General features: G+C 45.9%; 1 protein-coding gene across 4 annotated transcripts in view; it reads left to right on the forward strand.

Annotated features, from left to right (window-relative positions):
* The first annotated feature begins 24 nt into the window (after positions 1 to 24).
* Positions 25 to 16,218, forward strand: part of TENT4A (terminal nucleotidyltransferase 4A) — a 57,911-nt gene continuing 41,717 nt past the window's right edge. For all 4 annotated transcript variants that reach the window (XM_064161225.1, XM_064161226.1, XM_064161227.1 and 1 more), the window contains exons 1-2: positions 25 to 1,159; positions 13,051 to 13,174. In XM_064161225.1, coding sequence (XP_064017295.1) covers positions 333 to 1,159; positions 13,051 to 13,174 — 951 coding nt within the window. In that variant the 5' untranslated portion in view covers positions 25 to 332. The remainder of the gene's footprint in view (positions 1,160 to 13,050; positions 13,175 to 16,218) is intronic.

The raw sequence follows: 16,218 nt of genomic DNA on the forward strand, positions 1-16,218 counted from the left end.
CGCACTGCCGGCTCTGGCCCAGGCGAGGGGGACGCCACATTGGAGCGGCGAGGGGAGCGCTTCGAGCGGTGCCGGGCCGGGTACAGTTTGCGCCGCCGCTGCTCCTGCCGAGCTGCGCTCGCCTCGCTTCGCCGCGCCTCGGCCGGCTCTCTTCCCGGCCTCCGGCCGCCCTCCTTTCCTCCTCCGCTCGACACATGCCGCTGCTCCCGGTCCGTGTCTAGCACCGCTGCCGGGCCCGGCGCTCCGAGGCGAGGGAGTGCGCGGCGGGCGGTAAGCGGTCGTCGGCGCGGCGCTCTGGCCGGGCCGTGAGGGTCGGAGGTGGGCGGGCGTGGATGGATCCCCGCGTGGCCTGGATCCAGCCCGAGCAGAAAGGCCCCGCGAATGCGCTGTGGATGCAGATCTGGGAGACCTCGCAGGGCGTGGGGGGCCGGGGCGGTGCCAGCTTTTCGCACTACCTCTGCCTTAACTCCCCGGCGCTGGACTCTGCCGTCGCCGCGTCCCCGCCCTGCGACCACAGCTGCGTGCGGCTCGGGGCACCCGGCGGCAGCGCCTGCTGCTCTTCCTCGCCGCCTTCACCTTCGCCTTCGCCTCCGGCCTTGCTGAACGGACTCGTTCCTGCTGCCACCGCCGGCTCTGCGGCCATAAGCGGCGGCGAGGGAGGGCGGCGGCTGCAGAAGTCGCCTTCCGTGTCTTCCTCGTCCTCTTGTTCGTCGGTGGAGTCCGGCACCGAGAGCCCCGGCTTCTCCTCCTCGGGATCGTGCAGCGGCGGCGGAGGCGGCGGCTCCTCCTCTTCCTCCTGTGGCCCCCGGGCGGCGGCGGTGGCTCCTCCCGGGCTACTGGGCAGCGGGGCCGGACCCGGGGAGTTCTTCAACTTCCACGAGAACAAAGTGAACGGTGTGAACGGGCACCACCAGCCCCCGCACCTGACGCGCAGCCCTCACCCGCCGCCGCCGGCGTCTCCCCAGCAGCATCAGTACCACCCGGGACGTAGGAAACGAGAAAATAAAGCCAGCACCTATGGGATGAATTACTTGCTGTCCGGTAGTCGAGGTGTCGCCATCAACAGCTCCCCGCACCAGCAGCGGCAGCCGCCTCAGCCAGCACTGCAGAGCCCCGGCACACCCTGGAAGACCAGGAAATACAGCCCCGGCGTGCAGGGGTGAGCAGCCGGGCACCGGGCGCTGCTGCAGCCCGAGAGGAAAGGGGCACATCGGCAGCTTCTCCTGCGGCCCCTCCGGGCGCGGGGTCGGGTGATTTGGGGCCACACACACTGCTCTGGAGCTTGCAGCGGCAGTGAGGTTGATCACGGGGTGGGGTGGACCAAACCAGTGTTCTGTAAATCACCTTGATCTGTGCCGGGTGGATGGAACCTGGCCAAAGCGGTCGTGCAGGCAGGACCTGGAAACCCATAGGTGGTAGGGGCTTAGGCCTGTAGGTTGACAGGTGAAGTTATCAAACGGCACCTGCAGTGGTTAAAGAGAACAGGGATGAGAGGTACTTGTCAAAGCTCCTAGGGATCACTTCAGTTCGAAAGAGTTGAAAGGAAACCCTTGCACTAGTTTTTAAGTGCTGTTGCTTAGGCTGTAGCAGACTGGTTACTTTGAGGAGTGTTGAGAGCATCAGTTGAAGTAGGAGGTGAGAAAGGCAATGTGATCTTAACATTTTTGACGGAGTTGTTACAACTCTTTAATAGATTGAGGCAGCCAATATCCCAGCAGAAATCTCGACTTCCTAAAGAGGACGTTTCTATGTTAAAGAGCCAGCTGACCGTAACTCTTCCCTAGAAATAGTTAGCAAGGCTTGGTAGCATATGGAAGGAGCTAAACTTGAGCAGATCACCTCTGGGATGCTCCGTGGAATTTCTGTGTTTCAGGTGTCACATTTCACAAGGGGAAATGTTGCTTTCGGTGTTAAGGTTATTTTATTCGTGGAGTAAGTGCTAGCTGCACTGACTGACCATAGCAGATTTCTCATGTAATTAGAAAAATAATTCTTTGGAATTCCTAAAATCCAAGATCCTTGGATGTCCATGGAGTAAAGACACTGCATATTTGTATAGAGAAATAGATAATAGGGTACACTTTCAGAGCTGGAGAGCTTGAAGTGAGATTTAACTTACTGATAGTGTCTTCGTTTTCTGTTTTGGTTTGATAGAGTCAAGCACTGAGTATGTTACAGTTGTTTGGAAGTATTGAAAGAGGTTTTAAATGTTCTGTTTCTGCAAGCCATAGTCCTCCTGGGGAGAACAAGGCTACTGCTTTTTAATTTTAAAGTAACATTGAAAATGAGAACTGCTTATAGGAAGCTGAGATTTAAATGTTTCAGAGGTGGCATATGCTAGCAGCTTAGACTCTTGTACTGATAAGATTGTCTAAAATTTCAATAGTATCTCCAGGGTAGTCTGAGTTTCTTGAGCTTATCTATCTAGAGGTACAGGACAACACTAAATTAATGTGTGAATTTCTCCAGGACAGGTTTGACTCACTGAGGTAGATCTCCAGACAAGTGAATGAGGGAGTTGCTTGAGATGACCTAGCAGGTCTATGGCAAATCTGGGAATCAAATCTAGGCGCTGCAGGTTCTGTTGTCTAGCTGTTAGGTGCCAATCACTTGTCCTTTATTTTCTCCCCTTCTGCTTTCTGTTGGTTTTCCTTTAATTTATACTTTTCAAGTATGAATGTGCAGAGAATCTGTACATTAGACAATGGTTTAGTTCACGCATCGATGGCACCTTTAGTTCTGTAGTATCTGTTGTTCTTTTGCTGATATGTTAAGGAGAAGCTCTTTGCTAAATATCTTTGAAAGTGGAAAGTGTTTCCTGATATTGTTCTAGTACAGTAAGACTGGATTATGGGAGAGGGACACTAAGTGCAGCATGTGCACGATCCCATCTTTCCTTAGAACAGTAGGAAACTAGTGTGGAAGGAGAGCATGGGAGTTGAAACCACAGACTTAAATGAGGGAAGTGATTTCTGCCTTAAACTGTTGAGTTCTGTTACCCAAGGTAAATCATGGAGAGGTGTGCATTTTAAAGCAATTTTCTGTTTGATGTTAGAAATTCTTCTGTGAAGTGCTTCTGTGGTTGAAATAACAAAAACATTGACACTGATGGAGTGATTCTAAATGTCTGTCATCTTCTGCAGTAGTTCTTGGCTACTGGTGAGTTTAACTTAATGTTCCTGAAGCCAGCCTGTTGTATTATTTGGCTGTCCAAATGAAGATGCACAGGAAAAAATGGGTGGGAACAGGAGCCTACAGAAGTTTCTCCTGGATTCTTTACCTTCCTGACTTGCTGCACAGAGTTACTTGGAACTGTCAGCCCAGTCCTGAAGCATCGTGTTCATAACTGATGGTCAGTTGACAGTGTGTTCAGAGGTGTTGAACTGGTGTACACAACGGTCAAAAAGTGCAGTCCTTACCATTTTCAGTTGTAGTCTGCTTTGGTTATAGGTAAAGGAAGAAAGATTTCGATTATAGATGCTCTTATGTTATGCATGAGTGTTACATCTTGCTCTGACGTGAATATTGTTCTCTGCAAAGCCTTTTCCTACAGCACACTACAATTTCCAAGTGACACACAGTATCTCACAGTAGTACAGGATTGTCTTTTGTTAGTAGACTGAGAGGAATACTCTCTGCCCTCTCCCAGGCTACTGTAGTACATTCTCACGAAATGCATGCACGCTTTGAAATAGTGCTGTGCTCCTTCCACTTTCTCATTCAGAGCTGGAGGTGGTCTGTAGCAGTGCAAGTTGTCACTTTTATAGGGGGCTCATATGCAGTGTCTTTATGGTGGTAGGTGTGGTGATATTTAGAAATGCTTTATGCTGCCCTGCCAAGACCAAACCTGGAATACTGTGTCCAGGTTTGGGCTCTCCATTTAGAGGCAGAGATGTTCAAGATTAGGTTAGATAGGCCTCAAGTGACCTGTTCTAGTGGGAGGTGTCCCTGCCTATGGCAGGGGATTGGAACTGGATGATCTTTGAGGTTCCTTCCCACCTAAGCCTTTCTGTGATCTATGGGAGAGAGTCCAATGCAGAGCTACAGGGATGACTGGAGGTCTTGAACATCTCTCCTATGAGGAAAGGCTGAGAGAACTGGATCTGTTTAGTCTTGAGGAGAGAGAAGGCTGAGATTGGATCTTACTACCATCTAGAAGTATCTGAGGAGTGGGTGTCAAGATGAAGGTGGTGGTTGCTCTTCAGTGATACCCAGTGATAGGAGAAGGAGCAACAGGTTCAATCTGGAACATGGGAGGTTTTCACTTCAACATGAGGAGAAATTTATGTTGAGGGCACAGAGTGCACTGTCAGCAAGTTTGCTGATGGCACCAAACTGAGTGGAGTGGCTGCCATGCCAGCTGCCACTCAGCCAGACTGGGACAGGCTGGAGGGGTGGGCAGGGAGAAATGGAATGAAATTCAACAAGGGCAAGTGTAGAGTCTGGCACCTGGGAAAGAACAACCCCAGGGAGCAGTATAGGTTGGGGACTGATCTGTTGGAAGGCAGCAAAGGGGAAAAGCATCTGGGGGTCCTAGTTGTTGGGAGGTTGACCATGAGCCAGCAATGTGCTCTTGTGACCAGGAGGGCTGTCTTGGTTCTAGTTTAAATTTCCCAGAGACTCAAATATAGCTAATAGAACCAACACAATTACAGGATGCCTTCCCCTCTTCCCCCCTGCTTTTGGAAAAGGAAGGAATTAGATGAAGAGAGAAAAAGGTAAAGCACACCAAATAAATAGTCTCACTTTGATTTAGAAGGTAAAAGATAAAACTTTAACAATAAATAAAAGGTATTTGAGGTGGGAGAGATACAAAGAGCTATAGGGAAGGGGAAAAAAAAGATACAAATATATATATATGTATATATACAAGCAGATTGAGGGTTTGGCCACCCCGTGGAAGGATGGCCGTGTGGGAAAAGAAAGAGCAGCAGGAACAAAAGGGTGGTGCTGGCAGGCAGGGCAGGAGAGAGAGAAAGAGGCAGTTCCTCTGTTGTTACAGGGGGCTAGACAGGGAGTGGGTGAACCACTACACCTGGGGCAAGGTTCAGAGCCCCCCCCCTTGGAGGAGTCAGGAGGACCCTGGGGGGCAGGGTCAAGGCCACCCCCCCAGGAGGCTTAACCCTTTATAAGGGCCAATGCCATTCAGGGGTGGATTAGAAGGGCTGTGGTTAGTAGGTCGAGAGAGGTTCTCCTGCCCCTGTACTCTGCCCTGGTGAGGCCACATCTGGAGTACTGTGTCCAGTTCTGGGCCCCCCAGTTCGAGAGGGACATAGAAGTGCTTGAGAGAGTCCAGCACAGAGCCACAAAGATGCTGAAGGGAATGGAACAGCTCTCTTACAAGGAGAGCCTGTGGGAGCTGGGGCTCTTTGGCTTGGAGAAGAGGAGACTGAGAGGTGACCTCATCAAAGTTTTTAACTATGTAAAGGTGAGTGCCAGGAGGCTGGAGCCAGGCTCTGCTGGGTGATGCCCGATGACAGGACAAAGGGCAATGGGTAGAAGCTGAAGCAGAAGATGCTTCATTTAAACATGAGATTTTTTTTCCCAGTGAGGGTGACAGAACCCTGGAATAGGCTGCCCAGGGGGGTTGTGGAGTCTCCCTCTCTGGAGATAGTCAAAACCTGCCTGAATGTGTTCTTGTGTGATCTGTTCTAGGCAGTGCTGCTCTGGCAGGGGTGTTGGAATGGATGAGCTTTTGTGGTCCCTTCCAGCCCCTGACATGCTCTGATTCTCTGATGTGGTAATAGTTATGTTTCATGCTGGTTTATGTACAGAATTCATTTTTCTCTGGTGTACTCATACCTATTGCTTCTACCTTCTTCTGACAGCAGCATGCCAGTCTTTTCTTGTAAAGGAAATTATCTCTATCATAAAACATGACTGTGAATAGCCATGTTTAATTAGATTTCATAGCTTTAAGATGCCCTAGATTGACTTGTGTTACCTTTTTTTCCAGATTTTTAAGAGCTAAGGAGGGAGAATTAAGCTATATTTGTTCCAGTACTTAAGCAATGATTGAAATAACAATGATGTACGTTCTTCAATGTCTGAGTTTAGGTTAGGAGCACAGATGGCAAAATGATTTGGGTTCAGGTGTGATTAAAATGTCCTTTAAGGTTAGCTTGAACTGCTGTGACTGATGTTCAGAACTACATGTGGCTTCTTGCTAATGTAAGCTATCCTCTTCAGTGGCTTTAAACTACATCTGATTATCTCAGGGTCTGCCTTGTTTGTACATAAAAGCAGTATGTTCTGTTGCAATAAAGTCAGTAATTAAATACATCTAATTTAAGCATTTAGGGTTTAAAATTGTTGGAATTTTATTTCAGACTATGCAACCAAACTATTCTGGACCTTATACTAAGGAGTCTGCTACTAAATTTGCACTGCTTGGGTACACAGCTAATAGGGCACTTGATTTAAGATGTACCTAGTAACTTATAGTATAAAATAATATTTGATTTAATTATCCCACTTCTTGATATGAATTTAACAAAGTAAACTTTGTTTCAACTAAGTGCTTCAGATTAATTGTCAGTGTTGAGTGAAATTGATGCTGCAGTGCCTGGTATATCTACACTGTATTACAGCGCTGTGTGGAAACAACTTGTTGAGGATTACTGTGGCTGTAAGTGCTGTGGCACATTGGAATGGTACTCTGCCTGGACTAATTAGTGTTAGAAAGCATCTGATAACTTCATGAATGTAGTGCCCTCCACACCTGTTGTCCTTACCCCTCTCTTGATTGTAACACAAGTTCTGTCACAGAGCACAAGAGTATGAAGACCTCAGTCTTTGCTTAAACTGAAGGAGGATTCAGGCTAGCATTGTCTGGTGACCACAGCAGAGACCTGGGTGGAGTTCTCATAAGCAAGGTAAGCTTATGAGGATGCATCCCCAGATAATTAGCTCCAGTGTTCACCAGCTTGCAGCTGAAGGATACTGTATACCTAAAGTGATGTCCAGAGATGAATTTTTGTGGCTGCTCAGATGTGGCAGTGCTGTATAGTAAGTGTATTAGGCTTTGTTTGTTTCTTAACCTGTATGTGGGTTTCTAATTCTAGTCTTAGTGCTTGTTTTTTGCTTTTATGATACACTGATGAACTTTGGTGACCAAGATAAGTTTAATGGGTTTTGTGCTATGTGCTGTTAAAATTGCACTGCATTCAGGACCTTCCACAGCTCTAGTTCCATGTTCATCAAACTTTGCTTCTTATGCTGCTGTCAGAGCTGGACAGTGTGAATTAATGTGTAGGGATGCCATGGTGTCAACCTCTTGTCGATTTTTTTCTTGTACTTTAAGCTGAAAAATGCTGACTGGAAACTCTGTGAAGCTTTTGCTGTCTGTACTGGGGTGTATAAGCAGTGGTAAGAGCTTTAAGGTATTCTCCTCTGTATATTTAACAGTGCTATCTTACTCTAACACCTTCCAATAAAGACTCATCACAGTGGACTATGCTTCATCCACACCACTGTTAAATCCTTAGTGTCTCTATCTGCAATGGTAGATGAATACTTGAAGATCTGAATGTAAAATGCAGGCAGTGCTGGCAACACATACTTGCCTTGTTTTGTCTGGCTGTGGGACCAGGGCAGAGCTTGGCAGTAGATGGAAGGAGGAATCATAGAATGGTTTAGGTTGGAAGGGACCTCAAGGATCATCCAGTTCTAGCCCCCCACCATAGGCAGGGACACCTCCCACCAGCACAGGTTGCTCAAGGCCTCATCCAACCTGGCCTTGAACACCTCCAGGGAGGGAGCAGCCACAACCTCCCTGGGCAACCTGTGCCAGTGTCTCACTATCCTCACTGGAAAGAACCTTTTCCTAACATCCAGTTTGAATCTTCCCTCTTCCACCTTAAACCCATTACCCCTTGTCCTGTCATTACAAGACCTTGTCAATAGTCCCTGCCCAGCCTTCCTGTAGGCTACCTTCAGATACTGGAAGGCCTCTATAAGGTCTCCTTGAAGCCTTCTCTTCTCCAGGCTGCAGAGCTTTGACTCTTGTAGCCTGTCCTGATAGAGCTGCTGCAGCCTTCTGAGCATCTTTGTGGTCTCCTTTGGCCTTGCTCTGACAGTTCCATGTCCTCCTTGTGTTGGGGTCTCCAGAACTGCACACAGGACTCCAGATGGGATCTGGTGAGAGCAGATTAACCAAAGAGAATCACCTCCCTTGCCCTGCTGAAGGTAGGATGTGAGTAGTTTTCTGTTAGGCATAGTAAATTTCTAGAGGCATGTGAACATCAGGTGTGGTTGAACAGATGCTTTCATGCTTGAAGGTCAGTATGCAGCAGAGTTCAAGGGTAGCTGCTGGATTATTCTTGTCAAAGAAACAGGAACTCCTGGTTTTGTGGTTGATGAAGGTGACGAGGCAAAGCTTGAAGTTTCCCTGCAAACTGGATGCACAGACAGTGATGGAATGAAAGCAGTATCAGGAAGGCTGAGCTGCAGTATCAAAGTGTGAGAAGGCTTTGTATGACAGGTGCTCACATCTGTGTAAAAGAGAATGGGACACCGTTTGGAGCAGTTTAATCCTGGCATCAATGTTGTTGCTTTTCACTGTTGTTAGGCTTTGGCAGTAGAGAGAGTTTACAATAAGAACCTAAACAGCTGTATGAGGAGAGTCTGTTAGAGGCCAGTACCAAGTACTGGGAGAGGAACGTACCAGTGTGGGCTTGTAGTGATGTTTCCTGGAAGAGTGTCTCAGATTTGAATGACCTTGCACTGCCTGGGCTGCAGGCACTGCATTGTTGAGGTTGCTGTGAAGTTTATGTATGAGTTTGCTCCATTGCAGCTTGAGCTGGTATGAGCTTCTGGAATCATCTGTGTTCTGAGGCAAGGCATTTCTCAATTAAGCCATGCATGATGCAAAGGTCTATTTTTGCCATTGTTCCAAGGCTGTCACTAGGGTTGTAGTTGCAGCCAGTCACAGGTCTAAGCGTTAGGGCAGCAGTTCATTAGTACTCTTTACAACTGGTTTGAAAGAGGGAAGAAAAAAACTGAATCACCTGACAGTTACCTGGTTTTTCTCCTGTGTGTAGTTATACCTTCCACTGAAGCTGTTTCCTGCCTCTGGGTACTTATCACCTCTGTATGCTTTGCAGTTCTGATTTATCTGTGGGGCCTGGCTGAAGAAGCTGTGTGATGCTGTCACTGTGTTCTTACATCTTAGGCTATCTTGTTCTATCTTGTACTTTGTTTGCTGATCGCTAATGTGGGACTTGGTGTTCTCTTTGGCTACAAAGTATGGAACAGATCTTTAGAACAGCATTCTTATTTCAAGATCTTGATTTTCAGTGTTGAGAGCTGGTGCAGAGCACCTCATTGAATCTTGGTCAAAATAGAGTTTTCTTGTATGCCTCTTGTGCTTATTTATCTCATATTCTGCTCATTGCTTTGTTGTGCAGTCTGTATTTTAATGTCCATCTGCAGTTCTTGAGCTGGCTTATTCTAGATAACCTGGCAGCCTCAGCCTTCCCTGCTTCTCTATTTCATCTCTTGCCAGTTCACGTGTGAGAATGTTGAGGGCACTGTTGGGCTTCAGTAGTGATCTTCCTTTAATATGGAAACTAAGAGTACCAGCTTCTTGCTTTCTGCTTAAGAAAGTTCTTTGTGTGAAAAGGCTTGCTCTTGCTGCTCAGTGTTCCTCTGATAGGAGCACAATATGAAGTGAGTACTGCTTTGGGAGAATACCAAATTGCCAGGAACAGACTTGGGACAAATGCTCCCTGCATAGTCAGGGATCAGGGAAACTGAGGGATTAAAAGTATTGATTAAAAATACTAGCTTCTCTGCTTGTCACACACTGTGATCGCTTCAATTTCTCTCTTCTGATCACTTAATTCACTTAACAGAAGCAGGGTTTTCAGCTCCTGAGCTAGTTTCTTACCTCAAGCATAGGTTTGCATCTTGTTAGGTTATTCTTTGTAATCCTTTTCTGATATCCCTAATCTTCCAATCCTCTTTTCCTGCTTTGTGCATGACTTCAGGTCTTCCGAAGACATCTTTTGTGACAAGGTGGTAGAAGCTCCTACCCCCTGAAAATCTGATTAGTGATGCACACTGTTGTTAAACAACCAGTATACCTTTTAATAGTTTGTGAAACACCTTATTCCTTTTCCAAAATGATGAAGCTTCCTCTCATGACCTGCAGCAAAATTTAAATATGGAAAAGGCTTCCCTAGCTTCTCTTGCCTCGCAGGCAATCTGACTTTGGATGTGCAGGTTTTGCTGCTAGCAGTGCTTTGATGGATGCATTTTCAATTAGTCTCTGCTGCTTGAAATAGTCAGGTGTTCTTTCTCTTAAATGTTTCAGTGGTTCACCTGGTATAATGCCTGTGTCATCTACATGGCAATCATTAGTCTCTCATTGCTAATGTCTTTCTGTTGTTACAACTCTTTTGACTTGTGTGGGATGTGAATAGAATGAAGTGTTATCCCACATGCTGCTGCAATAGGGCCCGTAAATGGAGTGTTAGGTGAGGGATGAAGGCTCATCTTACCAGGACACCATTCCAGCAGCCCTTCCTGGATGTGAGAGTCTGAAGAGTGTCCCTATGGGCTCAGCACTGGGCATGGCATCCCTGATGGGCATGACATACTTGCTCATAGAATCAGCCAGGTTGGAAGAGACCTCCAAGATCATCCAGTTCAACCTATCACCCAGCCCTGGCCAGTCAACCAGACTATGGCACTAAGTGCCTCATCCAGGCTTTTCTTGAACACCTCCAGGGATGGTGACTCCACCACTTCCCTGGGCAGCTCATTCCAATGCCAATCACTCTCTCTGCCAACAACTTCCTCCTAACATCCAGCCTGTACCTCCCCCAGCACAACTTGAGACTGTGTCCCCTTGTCCTGTTGCTGGTTACCTGGCAGAAGAGACCAACCCCACCTGGCTACAGCCTCCCTTCAGGTCGTTGTAAACAGCAATGAGGTCTACCCTGAGCCTCCTCTTGTCCAGGCTGCACACCCCCAGCTCCCTCAGCCTCTCCTCATAGGGCTTGCTGTCTTTGGGCATTTGGAAAAGGATAGTATTAAGAAAGGAATTTCAGTCTTCAGGGGTTCTATTTACTGGCATAGTGAGCTTGCTGTTTCACTTCTGAAGTTTACCATATGGTATGCACCCTCACTGAGGCAGCAAAACACTGATGTGATGTTTTATTGATGGTGTTTGTTGATGACTTAGGTGCAGCCTAAGTCATGAGTAATGTACAGCTGTTCAGAAGCATAAGTAGCAGATGTATTTTGCCGTGTATTAACTTGGAGAGGTGTCAGTTTCTTTTCTGGATTTTTGTAATACAGCTTTTTCAAGTACATCCAACCATTCATAAGGTAGTTGGTTGAGTTTTATTGGATTTGCAAAAATAGACTAGTTCTTGGTTACTCTTTTCTTTGCAAACAGCAAGCAAATTCTGTTGCTTAAGTCTGCAAATCTGCAGTGCAAATCAGTCCATCAAGCCTGGTTTCTTGAGTGTGTGAACTGTCAAAGTGGTCATAAGAGGTAAAGTTCAGTTGGGAGGAGATGCCATCTAAAATTAGGGTGGGCTCTGACATGCAAAAGTGTGGGGCAAGGAGAAGGTTTGAAGAGGAAATAAGAACAGCACAATCACTTGTGGCAAAGCTAGAATATATTTTCTAAATCTCTTTATTCTGTGAATGAGAACAGAAATACTTTTCCTTCCTTTCTCTAACTTGCAAAGCAAGCTTGATTCATATTGCAGTTTAACATTTAAGTTACCTACCTATGAACCATTTCACAGCTCTGACTCATAAATTCCATATAGTTGAGATTTTATTCTGCCAGTCTTTGAGTTTGCTGCCTTCTATACAATTACAGTGACAAAGATAATTGCTGTCTGAATTATAGTAATGGGACTGATTTGGTGTGGCAGTAGAGTCTGAGTGTAGCACTATTTTTGTAGGGGATTTGTTCAGCTGTATGCCCAGAATGTTGTATAGAGAACTATTGCCTGAATGTACCCTGGTGGGTATTGTGTGTGTGGGTGGGAAGAGAAGAATTGCAAGTTTGTCTCCTTGGTCACACTTCTGTTTTTCTGCTTTTGCAGATGTCCTAATCTGGACCATACTGGAAAAAAGTTTGTCTCAGAATAAACTATTGATTTAAATCATATGTTCCACCACCTCCCTGGGCAGCCCATTCCAATGCCAGTCACTCTCTCTGGCAACAACTTCCTCCTAAAATCCAGCCTAGACCTCCCCTGCCACAACTTGAGACAGTGTCCCCTTCTTCTGTTGCTGGTTGCCTGGGAGACCAGCCCCACCTGGCTACAACCTCCCTTCTACCACTTTAAGGCTTCTCACTTTGTAGTTCAGGTGAAAGATCAATTCTTATGTGAATGAATGGCTTGTAAAGGGCTTGAGTGGTCAAAGTAATCCTTATTTGTCAAAGTGGATGTTTTCACATCAAGGAATATTCAAATATCTCTTTTATTGCCCTCTACAAAAGCATTAATAGCAGTGGTCTGCTTCCAAGTCTGTGTAAAGTTCCACATGCATGGAAGAAAAAGACCTCTGGAAGAGTAAGCTAGCTTGAACGTTTTAGCTCTCCTTGTGCTGCTTCAGGTCCAGATCACTATAGTTTTTAGAACTCTTTTGGGCTTTAAAGGAAATAATCTTCAGGAACCATGAACTGAGTATGCCCTTCGTTGTTGAGCCAGTAAGAAAGTTTGTACATACTTGCTTGTGTCCTTTGTCTTTTGGCATCTTCATTTAGGTAACGTGTTGAGGGCTGACATGTTGAGTTTTTGAACCTGAAATTGCTATAAGGTCCTGGCATGAAAATAAAGTAGGAATATGTGTCCTAAATCTCAGATCAAAATCCTTCAGTTTACCATCTTGAAAGCCTGTTTGCTGAGCCTTGGGTGCTAGGTTGGACTGGATGATCTTAGAGGTCTCTTCCAACCTGGTTGATTCTGTGATTCTATGACTGCTACTTCCAATGAAATGATAGTAAATGAAGCTGCCTTGTGTTGAAATTGACTATGATAGTTAAGCTGTCATTGTAACTGATGCTGCTTTCTCTTTTAGCCTACATGAAGAAATAATTGACTTCTATGACTTCATGTCCCCTTGTCCTGAAGAAGCAGCTATGAGAAGAGAAGTGGTAAAAAGAATAGAAACGGTCATCAAAGATCTTTGGCCTACAGCTGATGTGAGTGTAATTTTAAGTGTTGGTTTGCTTCCTTGGTAAATCATAGAGCTCAGTTCACTTAACTTTGTTTTCTTTCTGTGCTTTAGAAAGGAATAGATAAGACTTCAGCTGTGATGTTAGGTCAACGGCCCTGTGCAGTACTTCACAGTTTACTTTAGAAAGTGGAGGAAACTTAAGCTAGTTTTCAGGTTAATGGAGGCTCCTGATAAGTTCCTCATTTGGAGAACTGGGGATGTGAACTGGCCACTTTTAAGTACGTTTCTTGAAGCAAAAGCTTATCACATTGATTGTCTGACTTCATGGTTGAATATGAAAGTAAAACTTGCCTAGTTATGTATCCATTTCTGCAAGGAGCCTTGCCTCTATGGACATGTGTGAATAGAAATATTTGACAAAAGAACAGTTTAAAAACCCATTATTCTTTTGTACTCCTCACAAATACCATTTCAGGAAATAAATTTTGTGTGACTTCAGTGGGACAGTTTGACTTGATTTCCTGAGATCTCGCAAGCAAAGTTGTGTTTCTAAATGGAATCAGAATGCTACAGGTTGGGAGGCACTTCCAGAGATGAAGTCTAACCCTGCTGCAAAGCAGGACCACTTAGGGCAGGTCACACAGGAATGCATTCAGGCAGGTTTTGAAGGTCTCTAGAGAAGGAGACTCCACAAGCTGTCTGGGTACCATGTTCCAGTGCTCCATCACCCTCATAGTAAAACAGTTTTTTCTGATGCTGAGATGGAATTTCCTTTGAGTTTACATCCTTGTCTGGTCACTGGACTGAAAAGAGACTGGTTCCATCCTCCTGACAGCCACCATTCAGATAGTTGTAGACATTGCTAAGGTCTCCTCTCAGCTGTCTCTTCTCTAGACTAAACAGCCCCAGCTCTCTCAGTCTTTCAAGAGAGATGCTCCAGTCTCTTAATCAGAATTGCTAGAGGTTGGAAGTGACCTCCAGACCCAGTCCAGTACACCTGGCAAAGCAGGATCACCTCAGGTAACCTGCACATGAATGCACCCAGACGGGTTTTGAAAGTCTTCAGAGAAGGAAACTCCAACTTCTCTGGGCAGCCTGTTTCAGTGCTTTGTCACCCTCACTGTGAAGAAGTTCCTCCACAAGTTGAGGTGAAATCTCAGCCCTCTTAGCCATCCTTTTAGCCCTCTGTTGAACTCTCTCCTCTAGTTCCTTGTCCCTCTTGAACTAGAGAGCACAGAACTGTACACAGTGTTCCAGATGTGGTCTCACTCGACCTGCTGGACACACTTTTAATGCACCTCAGTATCTTTTTGACCTTCTTGGCCACCAGGGTGCATTATTGTCCCACGGATAACTTATCAACCAGGCCTCCAAGTTCCTTCTCTGTGGAGCTGCTCTTCACCAAGTTGACCCCTAACCTGCATGGTGTTATTTCTCCTCAGATGCAGGACTTGACTCCTTGTTGAACCTCATTATGTCTGTGTTTGTCCAGCAGTTCAGTCTGTTCAGATCTCACTGAATGGCAGCACAGCCCTATGCTGTGTTAGCTGCTCCTCCCAGTTTTGTGATAGCAGCCAGTTTGAGGATACATAACCACATTTTGTCTAAGTCATTGATGAATGTGTTGAACCAGACTGGACCCAGGACCGACCCTTGGGAAACACCATTAGCCGCAGGCCTCCAGCTGGACTCTGCCATTGATCACAACCCTCTGGGCTCTGTTTAACCAATTCTCAATCCATTTCATTATCCAGTCCTCACAGTCACATTTCCTGAGCTTTCCTGCCAGAATGTTAGGGATGACAGTGTCAAAACCCTTGCTAGAGTGAAGGTAGACAAAATTCACTATTTTCCCTGTATCTACCCATTCAGTCACATCGTTGTAGAAGGCTACTAGGTTAGTCACATAGACCTTCCCTTTGCTAAAGCCATGTTGGCTGCTCCTGAGAACCTGATTTTCCTCCATGTGCTTAGAAGTGACCTCCAGAGTGAACTCTTCCATCACCCTTCCAGAGATGGAAGTGAAGCTGACTGCTCTGTGGCTTCTTGGGTCCATCTTCTTACCCTTCTTGAAAACTGGAGTGACATTTGCTTTCCTCTAATCCTTGGGCACCTCTTCTGTTCCCCTTGATCTTTCACAGGTGGAGAGTAGTAGAGGAAGATCATCTGCCAGCTCTCTCAGCACTCATGGGTGCATCCTGTTGAGACCTGTGGGTTTATGATCGGCTTACTCAAATGATCTCTAACCCAGTCCTCACTGACCAGTGGAGAGTCCTCCCAGAGCCTGGGATTCCTGGAGGCTGGTCCTAGCAGTAAAGACTGAAGCAAAGAAGGCATTCAGCAACTGCCTTCTCTGTGTTCTCAGTTACCAGGGCTCCCTCATCATTCAGCAGTGGGCCCACATTTTCCCTGTTCTTCCTTTTGCCACTGTTGTATTTGAAGAAGCCCTTCTTGTTCTCTTATTTCTGTTGTTTCTTGTTGCATCTCTACATACCCTGACTATGTTCCTGTAATTCCTCCAAGTGAATGGTTCTTTTTTCACACATACTGTAAACTTTCTTCCATGTTACTTTTCTCAGCAGGTCTTGACTCATCTGTGCAGGTCTCCTGCCTGCTCTACTTGATTTTCTTACTCAAAGGAGTGCACCTATCTGGAACTTGGAGGAAGTGCTGTTTGAGCTAGAATTCTAGTTCAGACATATAAAAAATTTGGAACAGAGAAACTTAGAAGTGGAAGCTCTGTGTGGAGAGGTGAACATTGTAGGGCTAGGCCATATGTTGGCAACAATGGATAAGTTTATATAATTCCATTGGAATATCAAGAGCTTTATGTCTGGAAGCACAGCTTGTTCCTGCCCTTGCTGCTTCTGCTGCTGTTTTGGCTGCTGCTGCTTTGCTGCTGCTTGACCCCTTCCTCATCTTCCTTAAGGTTATTCTATGTCTCTAGTAGTTTATTCTTAAACTATTATATTTTGAACTGTACAAAAATACAATTTCATTTTTTCTCTGACTTTCCAAAATTCTGAGCTGCAGTGAATTTACTGGGGGAGGGATTCGCTCTAACCCACC

The sequence above is a fragment of the Pogoniulus pusillus genome, chromosome 21 (assembly GCF_015220805.1).
Source record: "Pogoniulus pusillus isolate bPogPus1 chromosome 21, bPogPus1.pri, whole genome shotgun sequence".
Classification (NCBI taxonomy): domain Eukaryota; kingdom Metazoa; phylum Chordata; class Aves; order Piciformes; family Lybiidae; genus Pogoniulus; species Pogoniulus pusillus.